The 25853-nt window shown below is 34.6% G+C and overlaps 3 protein-coding genes across 3 annotated transcripts; 2 read left to right on the top strand and 1 right to left on the bottom strand.

Moving 5' to 3' along the window:
• Positions 1-2528: 2528 nt before the first annotated feature.
• RpL10 (ribosomal protein L10) lies at positions 2529-5782 on the top strand. The gene is made up of 5 exons (XM_085958304.1): positions 2529-2556; positions 2683-2711; positions 2801-3106; positions 4269-4431; positions 5568-5782. The coding sequence occupies exons 2-5, from the start codon at positions 2689-2691 to the stop codon at positions 5736-5738; spliced, it is 663 nt and encodes a 220-aa protein (XP_085814430.1). The 5' UTR covers positions 2529-2556; positions 2683-2688; the 3' UTR covers positions 5739-5782.
• Positions 5783-8990: 3208 nt separating this feature from the next.
• Positions 8991-17535, bottom strand: PolH (DNA polymerase eta). The gene is made up of 8 exons (XM_085957434.1): positions 17285-17535; positions 16934-17068; positions 15806-15908; positions 14177-14402; positions 13613-13730; positions 12614-12754; positions 11357-11745; positions 8991-10692 (listed from the first exon to the last, which is right to left on the bottom strand). Exons 1-8 carry the CDS (start codon positions 17416-17418, stop codon positions 9368-9370), a joined length of 2571 nt encoding a protein of 856 aa, XP_085813560.1. The 5' UTR covers positions 17419-17535; the 3' UTR covers positions 8991-9367.
• Positions 17536-19863: 2328 nt separating this feature from the next.
• Positions 19864-24843, top strand: LOC147064787 (fatty acid-binding protein-like). The gene is made up of 4 exons (XM_085957552.1): positions 19864-20166; positions 21652-21824; positions 23389-23499; positions 24000-24843. Exons 1-4 carry the CDS (start codon positions 20097-20099, stop codon positions 24057-24059), a joined length of 414 nt encoding a protein of 137 aa, XP_085813678.1. The 5' UTR covers positions 19864-20096; the 3' UTR covers positions 24060-24843.
• The last annotated feature ends 1010 nt before the right edge of the window (positions 24844-25853 follow it).

Here is a 25853-nt window from a genome sequence, read left to right as displayed (position 1 = left end):
CAGAAGGGATTGGATATGTGCCTGTCTGAGGGACCAACTGCCTTTTTGTACCTGCGTTATGTCAACTCTGAGGAACCTATCGCCTAGAGCCACCACGTGATGTCCCGTTGGGCCTGTGGTGGGATTGTCATCAATTGGCGAGGATGGGACCTCGGCCATATTGATGACTGGAGCGTTGTAGCCGTCGGCAATGCAACCTTCCTCGTGGAGGTAGGATGTGAAGTTGAGTCGCCCCAGAAGGGATTGGATATGTGCCTGTCTGAGGGACCAACTGCCTTTTTGTACCTGCATTAGCAGATGGTGACGGAGTGCTACACAATTCTCCGGCGACAGGAACCTCCGCTTGGTGTGTGTGTCCTACGTGATGTCCAGGGACCCTCATTGTTGGCTTGGGTTCAGACAGGATCTTTTAATATTTATTAACCACCCTAAAGACTGTAGGAAGGTTATCCTGTATTCCACCTGAACCGAGACTGTTTCTCGTATTGGTTGGCTACTAAGAAGTCGTCTAGGTTAGTGAATATTCTCAGCCATTCTTTCGTAGGCGTTCGGCGACACAATTGGTCAGGGATGCCAACATAATCGGAGCGGTTGGCAGCACGAACGGGAGTCACGTGAATTGTAGGAGCTCCCCTTGATAGGCTAGTCGAACAAATCGACGATGTTGAGAAGCCATTGGTACCTGGAGGGACGCCTGGCTTAGATCTATTATTACTAGCCAGTCTTCTGTTTGTAAGACGGCTGCAACCTCGTAATGGTGAATTAGTTTGAATGGTTTTGGCTGTAGGAACGCATTCAAACGCTTTCGGTTGAAAACAGGGCATAGAGCCCCGTCTTTTTTCTTGATCAGAAACAGGGTTGAGAGAAAAACTGGGGGTTTGACCCGCTTCTTCTAGAACCCCTGAGTTCTTTAAGTCCTCGATCTCGAGAGTGACCTCTGCTGATTGTTGCGTTTTAAAATCTTTCCGTAAAAGTAAAGAAGGACTTACCAATAGTGGTATCCGCACAAAAGGTATGCGGGCTACGGCTATTATTTTTTACCAATGTTGGGGGGGGGGGGTACACTACGCCATCCAGACTCCACGAAAGTCTCTTAGGCGGTCCCCAATGTTATTGGTCGTCCAGATGCGGTCACCTTCGCTTAGAGTACGGATCCCTGGTGGAGCCCGTACCTCCGATGGAGAACTCCCTTCCCACAGGACGTCGCCCCTTGGGAGTACCCCGGCCATAATTTGAGTTCGAGGGCCTTCCGGGCTTTAAGCTCGGAGGAATCCTTGATAGTGCCTCCCGAGTGAAGGTATCCTTCCGGTAAAGATCTGAGTCATGTTCTCGCAAATTTTATTATGTGTTGTCCCCAAAACCCCCTTCGATTTTTTGGTACAGGCTCATCGCTGTTATGATTTTTTGAGGATTGGTTGCCCAATCCACTAACCCTTGCATACGCTTTCAGAAGCTGTCCCGATGGGAAAACATCGCATTCTGGAGGGCCGCGATGGTCCTCTTCGTCAGATGGTTAGCTGATGACGAGTGGTCGCACCGACGCAACTTGTCATTTAGATCTAACTCTACGACCATAGGGGTAAGAATTGTTTTTTGGGCGTTGTGGCACTCCTTGCTGGTCCCCCTGCTGAAATAAGGTACGTAACGAGGATACCTCAAACATTAGCATCTTAATCGACGCTCGTACCTACGTTGAACTTTTCCTCCTGTAGCAGTTCTGCTTCGCCGTCTGTTGTCCATTGCTTTTAGAATATCCTCCTCACGGTAATTCAGATGTTGCGCCATAATCACTGATCACTTAACGTTCACTTAACTATCACTTAACGTTCGTCCAAGATAATTTTTTTGATAATTAGAAACGTCAAATCATAGGCTACATCTGAAACTGTCAAAAGGCAAATCCATAATGAAGACAAAAGAATCCCAAATTACATACATAAAAAATTTACGCGCGGGTATGACCAGTAAATAAAAACAGGAACGACCAACGACAAGAAAAGGGAAAATAAATTAGTAGAATATATCCTCACGCGAAGAAGAAAGAGCAAACCCTATCTCAAGGACTTCAAAGTCAAATTCGAATAATAAGAGTTTTATTGGTAGGTAAAACTCCTTTCATTATTTTATTTTTATTCCACGATACGTACGAGATTTCTTTATGTCTGATGAAGTTTTTAATTTTGTAAATGGATGGATATTATTATGCTGCGAAAATTATAACAACATTTTTTGCGTCCGTGGTATAATTGACGTACTCCAATGTTGGGTATTACAATGCTTTTATTTTGTCACGGAAAACAATTATTACAAGTGTTTGAATATTGTTTCACGCATAAATATGTGATTATTAATATACTTAGGTACTTATATGTATATATCAGTGTCACTTGAAGTCGTTTTATTATAAATAAATATTTTTACACGAAATAATAAATTTCCGAATTGGCTGCATGGTAATGTGTTAGTGTTACCAGCACTCATCTAAACATTATATTATTTTTGATCTGGCAACATTGATTCGCATCCATCTTTTCCGGTCTGACATTCTGCCACACGGTACGATCATTTATTTTTCGTTGTGAATCGTTTGAAATCATTGTTTATATAGTACTTTTTTGGTGTTTTATTAGAAAGAAAGACCTATAAAGTGTTGCGTATTTAATATATATTTATATTTTACAGGTCAGGATGGGACGTCGACCCGCGAGATGGTAAGATCAAGTTGTCAAAAATATTTACTTGAAGTTTGTTCTATAAAATTTCATCGGTATTTAATTAATTATTTCTATTTTATTTTTAGCTATCGCTATTGCAAAAATAAGCCGTATCCAAAATCACGGTTCTGTCGTGGTGTCCCCGACGCCAAGATCCGTATTTTCGACTTGGGAAAGAAGAAGGCCTCCGTCGAAGACTTCCCGCTATGTGTACACCTGGTCTCCGATGAATACGAGCAGCTCAGCTCCGAAGCCCTGGAGGCTGGACGTATTTGCTGCAATAAATATTTGGTGAAGAATTGTGGTAAAGATCAGTTCCACATTCGCATGAGACTTCACCCCTTCCATGTCATCCGGATAAACAAAATGTTATCGTGCGCTGGAGCTGATAGGTAAGCCTGAATATTATTTGTATTGATTGATAAGTGTTTACCCGTACTGGTCGAATAATAATTCTTTATTGTATGACAACTAAGCAGGTGTCAAATCTAGGTTAGGTGAAACATTCAGGGCCAAGATGAGGGCATGAAATACGCTTGGTACATCCCTTATTTAGTTGTCATACATAAGTGTTGTGTTTGATAGACTTAATTTCGAGAAGGTGATAGAACAGTGATTGTTTTTAAATTTCGAGAAGGTGATGGAACAGTGGTTGTTTTTAAATTAATGTAATCCAGTGAATATGTAGTGAAATTTATCTTAGTTGTCTGTATCATTAACTCACCGCTTTGCAGCTATTACTATAGATGAACATCTATTACAAATTTATTTTGTGATGTCTGAAATCTGAATCAACCAATGACAATATTGTGAGTCACTCAATGATATGATTAAAGACAAAATATAATAAGAATGATTGCAATGAAAGACATTTCATGGAATACATACTCTTATTTTTAATAAAAGACTTGGAACACAATTTATGAACAGGTAACTCAAGTTATCCTGCCTAGGGCCTTGGGAGTAAATATTAGAAACTTACACTGCTGCTGTTTGAACCATCGTTTAAGTTTAATCCAATTCTGGAAGAAAGTGTCTCGATAGCCTCTTTCCATTTTTTCCAGTCCCAAGCTCTTCACTGCCACATACAGTAGACGCTCGGTTATCCGGCACCCATATTTTTTTTACCTGTGTCGGAAATGCCGGATTATTAGATTTCTGTAGGAAATAATTCTATCACAGATTTGCACAGTAAAAATCGGGTACCGAACTGATGAGCGAATGGCTCTCCGCTCTGTAATCCGGCAGTTTAATGTGAAACCTGCCGGATTATAGAGGAGAGCTTAGTTTCAAAATGCCAGACTATTGGACGTGATTGGTAACGCCAGATTACTGAGCGCCTACTGTATATGTCAAACTTGATTAGTTCGTCCAGCTTTCTTTAGGGTGGCTCTGCGTTCGCTTCACCATTACACTGCCTGTCAATTATTAAGAAGTGATTATTTTGTGACGGCTCTGCGTTCGCTTCATCATTGCACTGCCTGTCATAATTATTAAGAAGTGTTTATTTTTGTATGGGTCTTTTATATATATTTTTTAAAATTAATATTTCAGGCTCCAGACTGGAATGAGAGGTGCCTTTGGCAAACCTCAGGGTACTGTGGCCCGAGTCCACATTGGGCAGCCAATTATGTCGGTGCGATCCAGCGACAGGTACAAGCCCGCCGTCATCGAAGCTCTCAGGCGTGCGAAGTTCAAGTTCCCTGGACGCCAAAAGGTACTTAATTTCATTTACTTATTTCTATAACAATGGGCATTTATTGGTGGATTCTCATAAAATCTACTTAACGCAGGCCATTTTATTTACTGATCTGGTTATTCAATGACATTTGCTATCAATTTATTATCAATAAATATGGTTTAATAAGTGGTAAAATTAATTTTGAAACATCACAGTTAATGCATTACATCACTATGTCCGATCCAAATGCAGGCGCTCCATTGGTGAGCCAAAAGTCAGAGGACAATAAATCGTCCGATTCGTCTATGCTCTGCTATCAATCAACGAACGAATAAAAAGTTGAGCTGTCAAAAGTAATGGGTTGCGATTATTGCAATGTCTTCCGATAATCCTAAAACTTTGTTATTTATATGTAGCCTTGCATAAAATAATATAACAAATTTTACATTTTCTTTTATGGATAAGTACAAATAAAAAAATGATTCTCTCATTTTCTAATGTGTAAATTAACAAATTAATCAATATAAAACAATTACAGATTTATTTCGGTCCTAATAATTACGTATTAATTTCAAATCGAATTTACGTAGTGATTGACAGATGAATTCTTGCAACTCGGGGAGTAAATTATTAAACATGTTTGAAATCCAACGAGCCTGGTCTGCGGATTTAAAAGTCTGCAGATCCGGAGTGCTTCATGCGAAAAAAAAGTCTGAAGACTAAATCGTCCGACTTACGTGCCAATGGAGCACAGGCATGAGGATCATATTGTTATGAGCCTCCCTAGATTAGGAGGTATTAACAGTTTTTTGTTTTTACGAAAAATGGATGTTAGCCACTTCGTTGACCTATTAGGTCAATACATACATTGAAAAACAACATTGTGAATTTGGGATCTATAACATTATTAGTTGACATGTTACTGGTCAGCCATCCTGTGCAGTCAATCTCCGGGCATTGAAATGTAATTTGCCAAAGTTTTAATAACCTGTCACTGACTTCTAGTTGAACCGTAGTAAATTGAAGGTGTGCAAATACCGTATCTTCCCGTGTCCAAGAAATAGGCGAGGTTAACTAACCCGTACATTATGTACATATCAATTTTTATTTTCAATGTGCAGTAGTGTAGTGGAAACAGTGATCTCTAATGCAATGAAAACATTTAATTTCAGATCTACATCTCGAAGAAGTGGGGATTCACAAAATATGAGCGTGAAGTGTATGAACAGCTGCGTGATGACAATCGTTTGGCGCAAGATGGATGCAACGTCAAGTACCGTCCTGAACATGGCCCGTTGACCAATTGGAAGAAGTGGCAACACGAACTTCTTGATGTCGTGTAAAAATGATTTTTATTGAATAAAATTGGTATATTTCAGACCTGAAATGTTTTTTTTTTAATCTTCATCCAACTACCAACACCAACCTATGGGCTTGAAAATTGAAGAGGCAAGTTACAATGTATTTTTTTTTTTATTCAGTGAGGACCAAATATTTGTTCAACACTTGCGTGTTACCTGTGGTCGTGTATGGCTGTGGGATGTGGCATCTTAGCAAGCTTCAAAGGTCTTGGCTTTTGAGCTTTGAGAATCGATGTCTCAACCGAATCTTAGGTGTACATTGGTATAAACCGTATCACAAACACTCAATTTCGTGAGGGACATGGCAACTTTGGTGATTGAAGTAATCATGAAGACGCGATGCGCTTCACGTGGCTGGGACATCTGTTTCTGACGCCGCCGGAGAGTGTTACACTCTATACTCTTCAAGGGTTCTGTTGGCCGGTAGTTCCAAGTGCCGGCCCTCCCCCTCTGTAACGACACTACAAAAATGATCTATGCAATATAGGTCTGGCATGGTGGGAGGCGCGAGAGCCGGTGATGGACCGAAAGAAGTGGCACGAACTTGTGCTTGACCTATGCCCCAATGCTGGGGTGTGAGAGTGAAATAGTATGCAATGCAGAGGGGTTGAGGTGAAGATATATATGCACCTGAAAGTGCAGGGACGGAGAGACCTGTAAATTCCACAGGTTATTACTGTTTAAATGTTTGCAGCCATCATAAAGTAATACCACATTGACGTGTGGTTCGATAGTGTTGGGAGAAAACAAGGCATGCAGAGGGACACTGAGTGAGAGAGGAAGCGATATAATATTGTTAATAAAAGTGCAGTCAACGGTAGCAACAGTAAATCACATTGGGCCTACCTAATAGAAGAAATCTCATCTGCATATTTATGTTTACAGTTTAACTGTTTCATTAAAATAAATGGTGTATCTGGCTGCTTAGAATATTTTATTTTTATTCATTACTCAGTTTAAGTCCAATAAATCTTCTAATGACAAAAAATTATAGTAGTTTTCTACTTGGTGTAAGATTATAATAGATATCTAATTATTGGCATCAGAAAAAAAATTCCGCATGACTGGCTATCTATCTATCTACCTTTCAAAATCGACCTTGTTGCTGTCACTTTTGAAGGTTTAGTGTTAATCAAGGTCGTCGCGGCACCAAATTGCAAGTTCTGTTGGCAGTACTAGTGCAACCTCGAATACAATGGGTTAGATTATTTTAAGCATTTTCTTTTATCTTTTTTTTTTTGATATGAAACTTCCAAGTGAAAAGTTCAATCAATTTTTATTTGAAAGACCAATACAATGTGGCATTTGAAAATGATTTTGGGCCACCTTTTCAAGCACTGTTGGCCGCATATGTGTCGCTGAGTTTCAAAACCCACTATAACACTTGAAATAATTAAGATATATATATCGTTGTATTCGTTATTAAAATTTTATCGTCTCTTTCAAAATCCGCTACGATTAACTGTCATTTATGAAACAAAATCAATGTGTCTATCAAATCCCACTATAACACTACTGAAACATTCAAAAACCTTTTTAGTTCAAAACGTTTTTATTAATTTTCTCAACATAATGAAAAAGTGTTATAGCGGGTTTTGAAACTCAGCGACACATATGAACAATGTTGGCATCAAGCTGTCAATTGTTACTCGTTTGTCAGCATAAACCAGTGACTTAACTTAACCCACAGAAATAAATAAAATAAAACCCAGAGATTTGGCCTATCGTCTGGTTTTCTGCCATGGCCATTTCTCGAAATTAATAATCAAATTTTGAATTCAATAAGTTCACGGTTGCGGTCACCGTATGGCGTGTAGCGCCATCTTGTTGAAACCACACCTCATCCATATTTTCAATAAAATAAATCATTGATCATGGTCCGGTAACGATTTCCACTGACTAACATGAGCTACGGCCTCAGTTTTGAAGAAATGAGGTCCGATGATGCCAGCAGCCTGTAAACCGCATCAACCGTTGCATTTGCATTGCACACTATATGTGGCAATTTTGCTTATTACCAAACCCGTTAAGCCAAAAATGAGCCTTATCGCTGAACGTAATTTTGCAGTAAAACAACCTCTAAGTTGGGTGAATTGATGACTGATTTCCAAAGTAAATTTGGTATCATAAATCTCAAAAAGTGAGCCCAGCGCTGTAGCAAGGGGTAGATTTTGCTCCACAACTCAACCAAAACAATAAAAACGTAATTATTCTTGAAAAGAACAATTAACCAAAAGACTTAAGACAGGAGTGATGAACCTGCGGCCTTTTGACTGAATCCAAATTTTACAAAATAAATAAGAGAATTTGTTTCATATTGGAAGCTCGCTATTTCTCTTGCAAATTCAGTTTTATCTGAATCATGTTGGTATACGTTGATGCTCCACGGTGAAAAGGTTAATACAGACTTCATTCAGCTTTCGAATCTAGATTTCATTTGTGATAAAATGCTGTCAGAACAACAATCTTTACTGAAGCTGTTTTCTGGTGTTATGAATGGTCTATGGATAGGAAATTCTACCTGAATACCAATACTGCGTTGCAACTTTCTTGGCATATTCAATATTGTCTGACACACCTTTATCTCTCAAATTTTGAATGGATTTACTCGATCAATCAATTGCAATATTTGATTCCACATATCAAGTAAGCACAACAAATTGAAAATCAATTATTTTTATGAAACTTTGTGCTCCAGAAATGTCAAAGTTTCGTTTTTATAAGTTAAGTAACGTTAATATTTTTAATTCATCATTTATAACAATTTAGTGACCGAGTTTTCTTAAAATTCCTAGCATCATTTAGCTATCATCATCAAGATCATTTATCGTTCCTGCAGCGCCTTGGCGCCCAGGGCAATCGGCCTATTCGCCGGCCCTGAGTGAGCGCGCATATCACAGCTCGGTTTGACAGTAAGTGCCGTTTTTTGTATGCTGGCTAACCGCATATCGCACTTTGCATACAAAAAACGATAGGCGGCAGGCCGCCGTGGCTAGCCGCGAGGCGGCCTGCCCCAAGTGCGTATGGGCACTAAACCCTTTCATAGGTTTTATTTAGACAAAAAAACCTTGTTATAACCATAACCAATAACTAGCAATACGATCATATTTCACAATTTCGTGCTGCAGCTCGACTCTGGAGGGCCTTGGATGTTTATATTATGTTGAATAGTGTTCTGCCATTTTTCTTCTACAATAAGTTTGTGAGAGGATATATAAATAATAATATAAAAATTGACATGATTGAAATGCATTTAAAATATATTTATAAAAAAAAATATTTCATACACTTTTTATGAGTGAATCTTCACAGATAAACAATCATAATTTACTTCAGAATTGACATACGTGTCTGCTATATTTATCTTTTTTTTTTAAAACGGAATATACAATATATAACATCTCTTAATAAAATAAATAATTGTCTTATACAGTTTAGTACATATTATGCACATATGTGGACAATTTATTGTTCTATATGAACATAAAAAAAATTAGTAAATTTATAAATAGGTGCCTTTTATTATGGATATTATAACTCGAGTGCGAGACCATGTCTTTTGAATCCAGCAAACTATCATGGAATAGTGATAGAAAAATAATGTTACTATACTACTGAAAAAAAGATGTAATTGATTGAATACGTTCATCTTTTTTCTTGAAACTTTTCGTAGATTCTTTAATGTCTTTTTTTCTCTTCCCATTAGTGAGTGTACCGGCCTGTACTGGTGAAGGTTTGTTAATTTCCATATGCAATTTTTTGGCTTCATGGAAGTTGAGATGCTCAGCAAAAGCAGATTCTTTAATATTCTTCCCGCATTCGTTACAGTGTCTGAAAGGGTTTGCCTCATTTGACTCAATTTCAGAATTGACTTTATCGTTCATTTTGTTGAATATTGAAGTTATGGAATTTTTTGGTGTAGGTTTTGAAGATGAATTTTTAGTTTTCGAGGTAGACGCTTGCTTTCTACTTTGGGTACTGTGATTTGCCATTCTTTCTTCTTCTCTCAAAGATAAGGCGAAATGATAGTCTATGTGCGTAGGTAGCTCTCTTTCTGAAACAGCCTTGTTGCATTTAGTACACACGACAACCTTCTCGATTTCAAAACTTTTATTTTCTTTATCAGATAGAATACCTTGCGACTCTTCAGGTGATAATCTATGTTGTGAAAATAACTGGTTTTTTGATGTCGTCCGAGGCACATGACAAGTAGATTCTTGAATAGATAATTGGCGACTTCGATTTATTTCGTTTTCAATAGTACATTCAGAGTCATCGGAACTACATGGGTCATCAAGATTGACATTGCCTAATAATTGATTTGTATCTTCTTGTATAACGGTGGTATTAGAAATAACTTCCGATGTGATATGATCTGTCGTCGTCGAATTCTTCGATTGCTCAATTTTTTTGAAATACTTATGGAAGAATGATTCTGGTTGTACTGACTCCTTATTGTCAGATATGGTCATTTTTTCCTTATTACTCGACAAAGTTTTAGGACTACATTTATTAGTTTCATTACAAAGATTCCTTTCTGAAGATTCCTTTAATTTCTCTACATTTTTAAAATACCTTACAAATGAAGATTCTTTTTGAGCCAAAGGTTTATTAACAGCTACCTTGATTTTAGTTTTATCAACTGCAGAATAAGTTTGAAGCCTGCTTTGACTAATGGATGAATTACTCTCCTCATTTGATTCGTCACCTATGCTTTCAAGTATTATGTCTTCTATGTTGTTTGCACGTGGTGGAGATTCTGATTCATTTATTTTCACCGGGCAATCATTCTGAATAGGGATTTGCTTTTTCGAAATTCCTTGACCGAAAAAGTTATGAATATTGATCTTTTGATTGTCGTTGATGTCTTCGAATTTTCCAACACTTATGCCGAGATATTTAATGGGGTGAGCCAAGAGAATCAATTCTTGTGTTCCTATAAAAAAATATTAGTTTAGTCGACATAAAACCATAAGAGAGATTATTGTTGAAAAATATAATTGTTTAGTATCAAGAAGCTTCAAACTACACTCGAACATACTAGAAAAAAATGGCCGCTATTAAAATCCAATTTAATAACTTATGAGCGTACTAAGTGTCTGTTTAGTACACTGCCTCATTGTTACTTAGGACCTTATAGTACAACATTCCCGATTATTGTTAATAAGGATTTTCCCATTAACAGTTCGTAAATGTTAACAAGTGTTGAATTTTGCTAAATCTTATGCAAGGTATACACGCACGTTCTTGCTCGATGGTTTTACGCTCATTCGAACATTTCTCAACGTGTGTACCATCTCGCTCGATGCTTTTTTGTTCGGTATCGAGCACACGGCTCGATGCGAAAAAGATTCAAGGTCTGTAATTCTTGCTCGATGCTTGACAGAAATTCGTTTGAGCATAACTCGACGTGTGCGTTTTGACAGGGCATCTTGTGATGAGCTGCTCGAGTGTGTGGATGCAATGACGAGCATGCTTCCAAGTCAACATGTTCGATCGAGTGAAACCGTCGAGCAAGAACGTACGTGGGTACTAGGCTTTATAATACTAAATTCGCGAACCATGTAACATAGATCACATTTTTTTACTTCTTTGTTTACCTTGGGCATGCTGACCTTTGCCTGCAGCGTAAAATGGTTTAGAATCCCTTTTTATTAGCTGTAAAGAATTCTCAGCTAATATTTTTCCACAGTATCCTTCGTCTGTTTGAACGTTTAGTGACCGAGAGCATGAAACATCTTTTCCATTCTGAAGCTGCTTTGTGAAGCTGACAACCATTTGAGTCGGATGTCTGTTGTTCTCTAGAGAATCTGTTTTCAATCGATCTTCGATTTCCTCGCCGAGCTGATTGAGCCAGTGCAGTAGTGTGGCATAATCGAGGATTGCACCTTTGCCAGGAAATTTTTTGCAACACCCGATGCTTTTTGAACTGAAGCGAGGAGTCACCGGATCTGAGTCGATCCCGCGGGCTATATAAAATAGCCACGACCTAAAAGATTGTACCAATCATACTTTGAATTTCTTATAAGCAAAGGGATAAAGAATTTAATGATAAATATCTTATACATAAACATACATAAATGGTTCTTTCTTCTTCTTCTTTCGACCATGTCCGATCCTAATAGGATCATATGGGCGGGCCTCCACAGAGTGGAGGTTTGTATTGACAGCTTAGTACTGACAGTATTGACAGATAATAAATAGTTCAGGCAACACTCGAAATAACCAAATGAAATCGGTCTTAAACATTATTAAGTATATGGGTGTAGTTTTAAAAAAATAGTGCTGGGTCACTATTTCTAAGAATAAGAATTACCATTTTTTTAAAATTTCGACAGATGTACCTATGTAAAAAAAAATGTGGCGGCTGGCTACCCACTAGAGATCGAATTTCACAAGACATGCGATATATTTTTTGATAATAACTTCGGAATTGGGCTGACTAATCGCTTCTATCGCATTTTGGTAACCATGTTACTGGTTATGAATATACCTATATATATTCTCAATTTGTTTTCTACGTTAAAAATAACAATGACATAATGTGTGTCAACATGTGTAACATGAATATTGAAAATTATTTTCTATGTTCACGTGATTCAATATTATGTATTGCGTGTAACATAATATAGATAGATGATAAGATTATCGTCTGCAGAAGTGCTGGAGCATGCTCCATCCAGCAAAAAAGTCTCAGGTGCCGACCCAGTGCGCTCCACCCACTACATAACTAATTAACTACTAACTGTAAATACTGTGTATAATTGTAATTAAATTATGTCTTTCCATCCAAAAATTTACCGTTAACACCATAAAAATGAAATAAGTTGCCAAATTATAAACTTATGTTTACTTACCCATTTTTGTCATCGAAATGTTTCTGTAAATCTTTTTCAGAGAATCGGGATAGTTCACTCATTTTTGTAATGCTGAGTTGCTCGCATACAGAAATTCCGAATTTGCCTCCCAGACCTTTGACTTTTGTAACAGGAAGTGACCTGAAACAAATAGACATGCAGATGCTGACATCAAATGAATGTTAATCACAAATTAATTAAAGAACCGTCCTAAATTATTTAGCAAATACCAACTACTAAAAACAGTACAGAATGGCATTAGGTATATAGTTTTAGTTTAGCATGGATTTCATTAAAACTATTATATTATGTATCCTGACGGGAGTGTAAAATTCATATATATTTTTTAAGTGATAATAATATAAAATGTAATTTATCGAATAATTGACGACCAACAGTTGTAAAATACTTACTTACCACTTGAATGGTCAAAGACATAGCTTATAATGAGTATCTTTAGAATCATCTTCAAATGTGTTAATCTTGCCGATTTTTTGAATAATAAAATGCCTAATTCTTGTCAAATTTGGGATCACAGAGATTTTCAATATAATTTTTTATCGTAAATATTTTACTAAAATTATCTCGTCATAAATTATACTAATGATTTTATAAATGCGATTGACAATTAATAAATGTAAAAAATCTTAACACCACTGCACATTCATGTACCGAAATATGACTATATTCTAAAACATTAGAGCGAGAGGTTTACAAGAATACTATTTTATGTAACAAAAATACTTTATGCAGTCATCAAATGTTTAAAATAAATATAAAGGATAATAATGCTTCAAAATTATATAAATAGATTATCTACAACGTTTAAGGAGTGTCCAGGATCATGGTTTGAAAATACAATAAGAACTCAATTTTGACCTACGACGAGCATGTGGGCCGTTAAGAGACTTACATGCTCTAAAGGCTTGATGTTTCATCTTAGATCGGAAATAATGATTTTTTTTACTTTACAAAAAGTTCTTTGTTTTATATACTTACTCGAACATTGATGATACTGAACTCTTCGGAAGAATAGTTTGTTTATTTGGTTTATTCATGCCACAGACTAATTTCGCCATGATTTTATTGCTTGCTATACCAGCAGAACATGTATATCCTGAAAAATATTAAAAAAAAAAATGGTTGAATAAGAATATCTCATGCCTTATTCAGAGCAATTAGTCATTGAATTATTTGTATCCAGTTGAGGCCACACAGCACCATATTATTTTACTTTGATATCAGGACCCTGGTCTTAAAGCAAAACAGAAAAAAGTGATTGAAATGTGGTACTAAAGATGAATGTCAACTTTCGTGGACGGCCAAAATTACTAACAAGTACATGGTCAGCGAGTTAGACTTTCTTCATTTTGCCTGTCGCAAGTAAGAGGACAACTGACACAGTGCTGTTGAATATTAAGAGGGACGGAGTCAAATGTGGACTGACCAATATCCAAAATCAACTGGTTTACAATCCTCAGTTATTAGATCCCAACAAAGAATAATAATAACTACAATTGAAAAAGTGACAGTAAGCGATTGTAAACAAAATATGAGTGTTACCTGTTGATTTAAAAACAGCAGAACGTATTTCTGAAACGATGACACCACCAACTAAAAGTCGTAAAGAGTGCTCTTGGTCAAATCCAGATAATTCATTATCAATGTCCTCATTTGAATAACAATCGGCAATAAATTCTGAAATTTCAGTATATCCAAGTACAAAATTGTTCGGCAAATCTGATGGGATCAGTTTTGATCTGCGGTATTCATTTATTCTTAAATTTACCTGCGGAATAAACAAAGACATTAAGTGAGTTGCCTGGAGTCATAACTCACATTTTGCAATCTTGTCATTTTGGAGTTAATAACGGCTAAGTGATTTATTTTCACCTTATGCCTAGTTTTGGGTATTTATAACACTACTTAAATAAAACATTATATTAATATTTGTCGTAAGATGCAGCCATTGCTATAGTATGACATCAGAAATCTGCTGTCGGAACCCGGTCAGAAGCTGGTCTAATCCCCAAAGGGGGTCAATTTAGTTAATAAGTACTTAGTAAAAATTCCATAGCTCAGAACAATAATATTAAAGAGACAGGGTTGAGACATTGACCAACTATATGAAGACGTTTTCGTTGCATATGAGGCACAGAAGAACCTCAATTTTATTATTAACTTACCTATGAAACGTTATACCATCATCTTGCTTCTTAGTACGGCTACCAAATTTAAAAATATAAAATATTGACAGTCACTTTATATTTAGTATTTATATATAGTCAAACGAATATTTACCAGCCACACTTTTTCTTTTTTTCTTTTTTTGACCATGTCCGATCCTAATAGGATCATATGGGCCTCCACAGAGTAGAGGTTTGTATTAACAGATTTTGTTTTTTTACGAGAAATGGATGTCAGCCACTTGCTCAACCTATTAGGTCCGTACCCTGACTCACACACAAATTGAAAAACAATATGTGTACTTGCCAGACCCAGGATTCGAACCTGAGACCCACAGCGTGATAGTCCAACGCTTATGCCGCGCGGCCACCGTGGGGGATATAAAAATAATGGATGATGAGAAGATTGTATATTTTACAATGTTTTTCTTAGCTCGTATTCTTATTTGTCTGGTAAAAATCTTGCAATCGATTTTTAGCTAACTTCCCGACTAGTTAGACATTTGAAACTTTTAGAATATATCAGAACACGATGCCAATGCATTTTTTAATACTTTTAGCCATCTTTAAGTAGAATTGAATTCATTTTCAGTTAATTCTGTTTTGTATGAAAAGTTATTTCGACACCATTATTGGTTGCTAGGGGTCTGGGGTCCTAGCAACTAAATTATTAATATATACGTGCGATACTATGGAAATCAATATGATATGTCAAGTACAATTTTTTTTGATCGTTTAAGCTAGTCAAGTCAAGTTTATATGATTCAATAGAAAATTTAAAAACATTGTATATAAAAAGTTTTTTTTATCTTGTAATTATTTGTAGCTACATCCACGTTATAGGTGCCAGACCATAAATATTTTATTTATTCAATCAATATATCTTTGGATCCAGGGCATAGGTTTGGCGAATGACAAACAATTGGTGGTCGATTTTGGAGTGAAATTATTGATTTACCTAGACGTTAATATTAGTTACAAATCTCACTTCACAGGAAATACTAACATTTTCAGTGATATCAAGATATGCCTCGTCAATTGATGCCCTTTCGAGTAACGTTGTGAAGCTTTGTAAAACATGCGCCACATCCTTCCCAGCATCACGGTATCTGAGGAAAGAATTTGCATGATAATAGAACAGATTTGTATTATTAAATATAATTTTCCAACTATAATTTGCGGTGCAGTGATTTGGAGAACTAATAGCTCACAATACACTGTCGTCACCAGTAGCGGTCACTATGCGTAGTTTTGTTATCAACTAGCTTTAGACTTAAGATCATCGATGCGTTTGTGCATTTTTCAGTTGCACTATAACCTTTTTAACCCATGGGCTGCTACGAGATGTAAAGGAGGTACATTTTGTTGCTAAATGATCTGCCAATGTCAATGTATGACTATAAATGATTTTTAAATCTTCATATTTCGGCTACTAAATTGAAACTTATTGTATTTTTCTATTACCTACGTATTATTTTTGTGCTGGGACAAATATTCTTTGGAATGTTTTCTTTTACAGGTACGAGCATAGGCTTCTAAGTCATATTTTAGTCATTTCGTGATTAAAAATTACAGGTAAATGTGCCGCAGAGATGGACATGAGATTTTACAACTTTCTTTTTAGACCAAACCAAACCTAACCTAATCTAACCTACCCCAACGTAATAATATTACCTCATATAATCTTAGTTTGTGATAATGGTATATCAAAATGTATGAAAATTTCAAATTTTCAATCAACGATTATTGGATCGAAAAGCCGATGCGCCGACAGAAATAGGTATTTATTATAATTGTCTACATGGAATAAACTGTTTTCGTAAAAAAAAAATTATAAAAGCTCGTGCCCACCTCTGCGGCACAATTACCAAATTACAATCTAACATTCCTGAGTGGCATTTTAGTTATTGTTTCTTGATAAAGACATGATAGTTTGGAACTGGATGTTAGATCCAACGTACTATTTCCAAATTAGCTGAGAGTTGTGATGACCTGATCAGCCGAAGGAGTTTGATAGGTGAGGATGGGAGGCAATAATCATCATTAATACATTATCAACATTTATGTTCAGTTGTCATATTCTTACCCTATGTACAACCAAACGATGGAAGTAAAAAATGTAACAATCACATACTTAGATATGTCCGCTTTTCCTCTCACGCATGGGACTCGTGCTAGTTGAATGTCAGGACACTTTTCTTTAGCTTCATCCCCTCTCATTTGACGGGTGACACCTTTGGCTCTAGCCAAATAATTAACGGCAATAATTCTGAAAAAAGTAACAGTTACAATTGAGACGCAGTGGAGAAGTTGCAAAAGCCCTAAAATATCAAACCGAGATACTATTTTGAATCGGATATACATAAAAAACAGTCAACATTATTGACTAAACCTATACGTGTCATCTACCGCTTCATAGTAATATTAATCGTTCATATTTTTCCGCATACATTAGTAGAATGTAGCAATTTTGGAAAACACTAACCCTCCACCTTTCCATTCATTGTATTGAACTACTGCAATTGGTTTTCCTTTCAAGTCAGGATCAAATTTTTCTTCAACTTGGCAATAAAAACAATCCATGTCAATTAATGTCACTATTCGATTCTGGTCGCTCATGATGATGCAATTAGCAATAATGCAGACGTGACTTTCATCCGAAAATTAAACTTGATCTTTGAATATTTTATTTTCCTGTTCACTACCAAACGTCAAACTTTACGCGCCACCAATCATAAATTTTCATAGACAATAAAATAATATGCACTTCTGCAAGCAAAATGTCAAAGGTATTTATTTTTAAGGCAACATTGCTATCTCAACCGAACACGGCGTCCACCAGTATTGCCAACCGTACTATAATTATAGTATTTGTACTATAATTTTCGTCCGCGTACTATGTACGATATAAAACAGGTATAGTACGCCAAACATACTATAATTTTTAAAAATTGGCAAAACATGAAAAATACCGGTAAAGTAACTCGGGAGAACCAAAAAAGACCTTTTGTTTAAAAAAAAAAAGGAGACGTAATTACTTTACATTTGAATTTTGTCTATAAAAACGAGACGTTAATTACTTAATTGTTGAATTTTGTCTAAAAAAACGAGGTGTTAATTGAAGATCTTGGCATAAAAACATCAAATGTTCACTTTTTTCCATTTTCATTTTATTGCATTTCTAAATTCCCTGTGTATGATTACATACAACTGTGCAAAGATATATTTAAAAAAAAAATCATAAGTCCCTCAAATCTGCTCTCAAAAATATGCCACTTTTCTAAAAACCGCAACAGTCCAGGCATTTTTGTGTAAAAACAGCAAAGGTCCAGTAGTTCTACACTTTTATCACCAGGCGGCGTTAGTAATGTTAGTATACATTCCATACAATTTAGTGTCTGAGCTGTCAAATTATCCTTGATTCGTTTAATTATTGCTTTTTATAACGTTTTCTTATGATTGTTTTTATACTTTATCATGGATACTACTAGCATAGACATCTGAAACGTCTCGAAAGAGAAAAAAATAACAAAACCATGCAACGTTTTTACCAAATAACGGTGACTTTCATTATTGTTCAGTTGGATGCAATAAGGAAAATGCTGGGCCCTACATTATAAAATCTAAAAGATTTTTTTAATATGAAATATAGGTTAAAACTTTGGCATTTTTCGGTAAAAATTTGTAGGCTAGTTATAATGTACAAACTAGACCAGGCTAGTAAGGGAGAAATGCTTTGAGAACATTTCAGTTTCTCTCTAGGCTGTGGGATAGATACAACGTAGTGAATAAAAATCCAATGCAAGTCACGATTGCATTTAAAACAACATTAGGATTAGTTCCATTGAAAGGAGCTAAATAAAAAAATATTTTTAAATTAGCTAAATATTTACAAAACCCAATAAATGTATCGTTTAATTTGCTGATAGTGATGGTGTCAGTCGAGGCTAATCGGTTTTCTTTTTTCGTGTTAACTATCAATTCATGGTGAAAATCCATTGTGTTCATGATTTAATTTAATAAAACACATTTTTTTAGTACTTATTCTACTTTTGATAAATAAATCTGAATAGGTTTCGTCCGCCTTAAAGGGACATTTTCAACTGTTGAAAACAGTTGGCAGAAAAACAGAGGCGGACGAAACCAGTCCAGATTTATTTAATAAAAGTGGAATAAGTAGATACTAAAAAATGTGTTTTATTAAATTAAATCAATAATAATAATATGAAGCTAATCAGTATAAACCCACACATGATTAAAACATTTTTTCAAATATTTAATTCTTGATTTTTTAGAAACATTGAAGTCGTTTGGTATGTAATATATAAATCGTAAATAATATGTCCAAACCTTATTAAAAGTTGAATTATGTTTAAAAAATAACAGAAATAAATATTCTTTATTTTATTTAATAAAATTATAGTTTTAGTCATATTATTTACATTTCGATCTTTTCAATTTTGCAATAAAAAAAACAAATGTCCAAAAATTGTGTAAAAACAGCAAATGTCACACTCATTCTTTTTTAAATATCTATTTAACCGAAATAAATTTAATATTTTTTTTACATTCATATAGTGCATATACGGTTTCTCTATAATTTCTGATTGTCAGATTAATAATTTTTTTTTTGACAACCAAGATATTATGTTTTTACCCTCTCCTGAAAAAAAAGGGTACTGTTCGGTTAAAGCGGATACAGCGGAAAACGCATTTTGAAAATAGCCGATAAACTCAATTATTTGTTAGTTTGGGTTAGGTTAGGTTAGGTTTGGTTAGGTTAACCTAACAAATAATCCAGTTTATCGGCTATTTTCAAAATGCGTTTTCCGCTGTATCCGCTTTTACCGAACAGTACCAAAAAAAGTGTTTTGTGACATTGCCTGTTTTTATGCCAAGATCTTCAATTACCTTACACGGAATTGGTTGAAAATGCAGAAAAGTAATGGTCATTCAACGCGTACTATATTTTTGGACGAAATACTATAATTTTGGAGGCTCTGTACTATAACTCCGCTTTGAAAATATGGCAACACTGGCGTCCACACACATCACACACACATTCACATTCCGAGGTGCTGTCAAAGTAACGTCAAAACAAAACTTTCTTCATTATTTGTCATAACTCATAATATTCATGTATTTATTATCAGTATTAATCCGTTAAGTATATCTGCCTGCTATTAGATTATCCTAATTGCTTATCGTCGTTGAGTACATATCGTCAAGTGACACAGTTTTATCAGGAGATTAAAACAGTCAGTACACAATACGTATATCACACGCCGGCTGCAGAAATGGAGAAGATATTTGGCAAATACCAGCACGTTAAAAATGAAAATACCGACGAATATTTTGCCGCCGTTGGTAAGATATTAATTATATTTTTGTTGACATAAACCCAAGTCCTGGCTTACAAGTCCAATACCTACATCTGCCTGCAAACACATAAACGTTATACAAATATTCATGTTTCTTTGCATTCCGTTACGAATGAAAAACTTGTGCAATTGCAGTGAAAAATAAGCAAATGTGGGTTTGTTTGCTGGATTTTTTTTTTACTGTTTCATAGGAAATAGTGATGGTTGGTCTCAAAGAATGTAGCTTTGATTAAAACAAGCAAATTTGTACGATGTGGGCTGTCTAAACTACATTATTTAATTCAATATCAATGTTTGCAGGTGTGGAGATATGTTGGGTTTCAGATAAATGTCTGCTCATGCATTTATGTAATTGAAAAAGTTTACCAACAATTACGGTAGCACCTCAGTTATTTGGATTTATATTTTATAATTTTAAGAAAAAGACAACATTTTAAATATATGCACTGAAACCATGGTTCTTTGAAGGGACTGGCATAAAATAAACAAAAAAAACAGCTTTAGTAACTTATTTAACAAACAAAATGTGAAAATGATGTACAGACCTAGAAACTTATCTGAAGAATGGGATGGGGGAGCTACTGTCGAAAACTACGAGAATGACAAAAATTTCCGTGCGCTCCACACTTGTGAAAGTAAACAAAGTAAAAGATTGCCCACAAACTACATTGTATAAACTTGGCCTCAGGGCTTGAAATGGACCGGAGTGCACCGGAGCGCCGTTCCTGTTCGTGAAATCTTGATAACTATGTAAATATCTTTAAACTGTCGAGCGCTCCAGTTCGTAAACATCTCCATTTCGAGCGCTGCTTGGCCTTATACACTGCCAGTCGTGTCTGCCGTATAAAAAGGAATGTGTAAATGCGTCACTGCTTACATGGCATGCGCAGTTATAAAAATAACTGAGGTTTTGCATCTGCAACTTTAAATTTAAATGATTGCTGTGCATTTTTGTATAATATACATACTTAATTGAATGTGTTCATTTTTTTTTTTTTTAATATCATCTTAAACGTATAACGTTTAATATAGGTACCTATATTATACCTATAATACAAAAATATATGTTAAAATAAATTGTAAATTTTATGAATTTTGAATATTTATTTCAGACGTAAAATGTGGAAAATAAAAACATAAAACCAGGAATTAAATGTACTAAAAAATATGGGGGACTGCAGAAACTAGACACAAATAGTGGGATAACGTGAATTCCGGCCATATAAAATCGAGGTTCCACCAAAGTGAATTTTTCAAAAGTTCCTATTAAAAAGATTTATTCTAGAAGTAAAATAGATGTTTTATTATTTTTTCGATTATTCATCCCCAATTAGTCTGAATAATCTAGGTTCTACTGTACCTATATAATTTGTTTGCAGTAGATGTATATTGGTTTGGGTTAGACTTAAAATACTAAGATCCTAAAAAGTAATTTTAACACAATATTCAATAACCTTTTCTTTGTGTTCAGGTGTACCGTATATGGCACGCAAAATGATGGCACTATCATCACCAACAATGGAAATATCAAAGGATGGTGAACATTGGATTATTAAAAATTCATCTCTTATGAGGACCACGGAGCAAAAGTTTCTCTTGGCTGAAGAATATGAAGAGCATATGCCCAATGGCGAAACTTTGAAGGTAATTATTAATTGCTTAAAATGTATTATTATATATAAATTATTGAAAGTCCCATGATGGCCGAGCGGTTTGAGCATCAGCTTATATTGTTGTGGATGTCAGGTTCGAATCCTGAGTCTGACAAATACACATATTGTTTTTGAATTTGTGTTTGGGGTCAGATTATGGACCTAATAGGTTGAGCAAGTGGCTAACATCCGTTTCTCATAAAAAAATCTGTTCATAAAACTTCCATCCTCTCAGGATCGAACATGGTGAAGTAAGTAATTTAAATTGATTTAAATTCAAACTCCATCAAGTACACTCAGACGATAGTATAAAGCCTTGGCTCCATTGGCACGCAAGTTAGACGATTTACAGTCTTTTTTTTCGCATGGAGCACCCCAGATCTGCAGACTTTTAAATCCGCAGACCAGGCTCGTTGGATTTCAAACATGTTTGATATTTTACTCTCCGAGTTACCAGAATTCGTCCGTCGATCACTACGTAAATTCGATTCGACATTAATACGCAATCATTCGGACCGAAATAATCTGTAATTGTTTTAAACATTTTATTGATTAATTTGTTAATTTACACATTAGAAAATTAGAGATTTATCAATTATTTTTTATTTATATTTATGAAATTCATAAAAGAAAACGCAAAACTTGTGTTGTCGGGTGACATTACGATAATCGCAACTTTTAACTTTTGATAGCTCAACTTTTTTATTCGTTCGTTGATCAGGAGCAGAGCATAGACAAATCGGACGATTTATTGTCCTCGGACTTTTGGCTCGCCAATAGAGCACCGGCATTATACTTAATACACTTATAGCTTAATTTATGTCTTTTTGACATAATAGTATTTTTTTACAACCATCTTTATGTTTGAGAAACTACTTTCAAACATGCATTGTGTATTTTTTCCTTTAATGATTTTGCATAAATGTCTTTCTTGTTCAATAATAATGCAAATATTTTATCAATCTAAACTATCAAAATTGTACATTCTTTTATTTATAGGCCTAGTAAAACCTTAAATACCTACTTAAATATTTTACTAATATTATTACATACCATTCTTCAGAGATTGTTTTATAGGTCACTGCAAAAAAAATATCAAAAGTTTGTATTGAAATATCAAATACATAATAGCGAGGATCGTATGTTTTTTATATTAGATTGTAATAATATTTAACTATTGGTATAGTTATTTTGACTCATTTCGAAATTATATTATATTATTACAATATTTTGGAACTATTTATTCTTATTTTCGGCGGTGACGTTTGGCGGATCAGAGACACTGGACGTCAATACGCATCAAATTTTTTCATCTGTTTAATTGTAATAACAAAGTTACAATAACATGACTTAAATTGGACTCGAAAAAGATATTATTTCAATGAATGTTAATAATTATCGTTGCATGAAAATTATGATGAAAATCAATGATAATTGATGAATTATATTTTGTATGCAAAAATCAAGACTTGAGAATCCACAATGTTATATTGTGCATTTGATGGCTGTATAAATTTTGCTTGTTTTAATACAATAATTCACTTCTATTTTTCCAGAGCACAACGACACTTGAAACTGATAATAATTTGGTTACAAACTCAGTTATTGCCCAAAGTGGAATTAAAACTTCACGTCATTATGCTTTTGATGAAAAATCCTGTGTGATTGTAAGTAATTTTGTTACCCTGTGTGATCAATTATTTTTCTGTCAATATTTATCTTTTGTGCAGTAGTTTATGAAAAAACTTTTATATTAAGATGCACTTCACAAATTTATTCATTTATTTTTGATGTACAAGATTCTTTATTGAAAACAACAGCTTTTAAAACAATTTTGAATGCCCTTTATAAAATAGCTTACCTTGCTGATAACTTTTTCTGCAGATTTGCATGTGACTGTACCAGTGCAATCTCTGCATATTCATATGCCATGTGTTCGATTTATCTCCATAAAGTGTGTACAGCTTGTCATTGTACTTTCGAATGCTATTTTCTATAACACCCAAAGTTTTTGTTTTTCAAAAAAATTAGATTTTCTGTCTTCTTGTTTGTTGAGTATCCAGCATTCTGACCCATATGTCCAGCGTTTTCACCAGCTGATTTTATGTAAATAATTTATTATAAAGCTGACATTTCCTAATGATATTAATTGATTGTTAATTTTTAGACTCTGGAACATGAAAAGAGCAAGGTTATTGCGAAGCGATATTTTACGAAAGTTGATTAAGGAGATACTAGTATTTATATGAAAAATACTTTTTAATTTCTATCAATAATATTTACGGGACCATATTAGAAAAATGTTTATAGTGTCGAAAGAATACACAAAACTGAGATTGTCACGCAGCAACACCAACATGAAGTCATTCCATTTTTATTTTCAGTTACAAATATATTTATTAGTTAATTTATATTCACCAGTAAATAATTTACTGGTTAATTAACTGTTATTATGAAATAAAATATAAGTACTTATTATTTTTGATACATATTTACATACACATTTTATTGTGATTTTATATTTGTATTCATAATTACTGTTTAATAAATTTTATATTTTATAATTTAAAACTAATCTTTTATCTGCTCCATTTTTCATCATTCTGTTTTTCTATTTACTGAATATTATTTTAGTAAGAATTGGACCTGAGCATTCCAACAATATATGCATAACATAACTAAAATAAAAATATAATATATTGAATTATTCTATAATATATTATATTATTGATTATGGAATACAGGCAGCCCTCGACTTTTGAACGTTCTACTTTTGCATGATTCCCTATTTCGTACATTTCTTACAATTTAGATTTTTATTGATAATGCAAAAACTGTGCGCTTCTATACAGTCGCTACTCTCTTCTCTGCTCCCCGTCACCTTCTCAAATACGTAAAAGGGTGCTATGTATTCAACTATTTCTCGACAAGTTTATAAAGAAAATACCTGATTGATAAAACGTCTTGTTAACTTTATTATACCCATTGATAAATAAATATTTTAAAGTACACTTTGTTGTTTTTTTTACATCCCTCTACTTTTGAACATTCAAACACATTTTCAGGAACCAATTACGTGCGAAAGTCGAGGGCCACTTGTACTGTTTTGTAGCCCAAGTGTCTATAAAGCCTCCAAAGCCAGTGGATCTTTGACACCACTACCTGCATAATAACGAGTATTATTATATCTTTCATTTAAATTAATACAGTCCAAGATTTCGCTAGATTTTTATATTTCACAACAATAATTTATTGTGCCAGCTAAAATGAAAAATTTTATGTAAGTACCAGCATGTACTATATAATTATTGCGGAATGTAGGAATGCTTTCTGATTAAAAGAAATGATGGTGAATTGGGGTAAGTGTGGCTACTAAGATTTATCAGTATCTACTACAAATTGGATGATGCCATCTATGGAAAGGTGATAGCAGGGCCCCACTGATTTATAAAAATAATCAGAAATGGTGTCGATACTGCAAATCTAAAATATGCACATTGTGGTTGTAAAAAATGGTGAGTATATGTGTTTTGATACCCTGCTTCACGTTTTGTTATCGTTTTACTTATTGATAAGTATTTAAACCTTTAATCGAGTACCCCAAGAACGACGCACTTACCCCAAGAACGTAAATGCGTGGGGTAAGTGCACCCATGGGTGCATCTTTGTGTTGTGTCACACTTCCACCGTATATTTTCCATGAATTCGCATAGTAATTATTTTAACTCGTGATGGGACACGACGCTTTATTTATATCGATCGAAAAAAATGTTTGTAATTGAATTAAATGTTTATAATTTTATTATTATATGTAGTTTTATGTTAGCTAAGTAGGTACTCGGAAGAGGAGATAGGAATGCATGTGTATCAATTTAATACATAAGTTTTTAAAATGAGTGCTTATCTAACATGTGGTAATTAATATGCAATTTTTCCACATGTAAATATGCCGCGGAAATATAAACCAAAGCCAGATAAAGGAGCTTACGACAAAGGAAAATTACAAGAAACAGTTGAATGT

The sequence above is a fragment of the Rhyacophila brunnea genome, unplaced genomic scaffold (assembly GCF_057557595.1).
Source record: "Rhyacophila brunnea isolate RB1 unplaced genomic scaffold, BYU_Rbru_1.0 scaffold_7, whole genome shotgun sequence".
Lineage (NCBI taxonomy): Eukaryota > Metazoa > Arthropoda > Insecta > Trichoptera > Rhyacophilidae > Rhyacophila > Rhyacophila brunnea.
Note: the sequence above shows the minus strand (reverse complement) of the source record. Positions and strands in the feature narration are given on the sequence as shown.

Bases quoted from the DNA above. Each gene is read 5' to 3' on its own strand.
- RpL10 (XM_085958304.1), top strand. From the start codon at position 2,689: ATGGGACGTCGACCCGCGAGATG. The intron at 2,712-2,800 runs GTAAGATCAAGT...TTTTATTTTTAG, and splicing joins GGACGTCGACCCGCGAGATG to CTATCGCTATTGCAAAAATA. The intron at 4,432-5,567 runs GTACTTAATTTC...ATTTAATTTCAG, and splicing joins AGTTCCCTGGACGCCAAAAG to ATCTACATCTCGAAGAAGTG.
- PolH (XM_085957434.1), bottom strand. From the start codon at position 17,418: ATGAGCGACCAGAATCGAATAGTGACATTAATTGACATGGATTGTTTT. The intron at 15,909-16,933 runs GTATGTGATTGT...TTCTTTCCTCAG, and splicing joins GGAAAAGCGGACATATCTAA to ATACCGTGATGCTGGGAAGG. The intron at 10,693-11,356 runs GTAAACAAAGAA...ATTTTTTTATAG, and splicing joins CAAAGGTCAGCATGCCCAAG to GAACACAAGAATTGATTCTC.
- LOC147064787 (XM_085957552.1), top strand. From the start codon at position 20,097: ATGGAGAAGATATTTGGCAAATACCAGCACGTTAAAAATGAAAATACC. The intron at 21,825-23,388 runs GTAATTATTAAT...CTATTTTTCCAG, and splicing joins CCAATGGCGAAACTTTGAAG to AGCACAACGACACTTGAAAC. The intron at 23,500-23,999 runs GTAAGTAATTTT...GTTAATTTTTAG, and splicing joins ATGAAAAATCCTGTGTGATT to ACTCTGGAACATGAAAAGAG.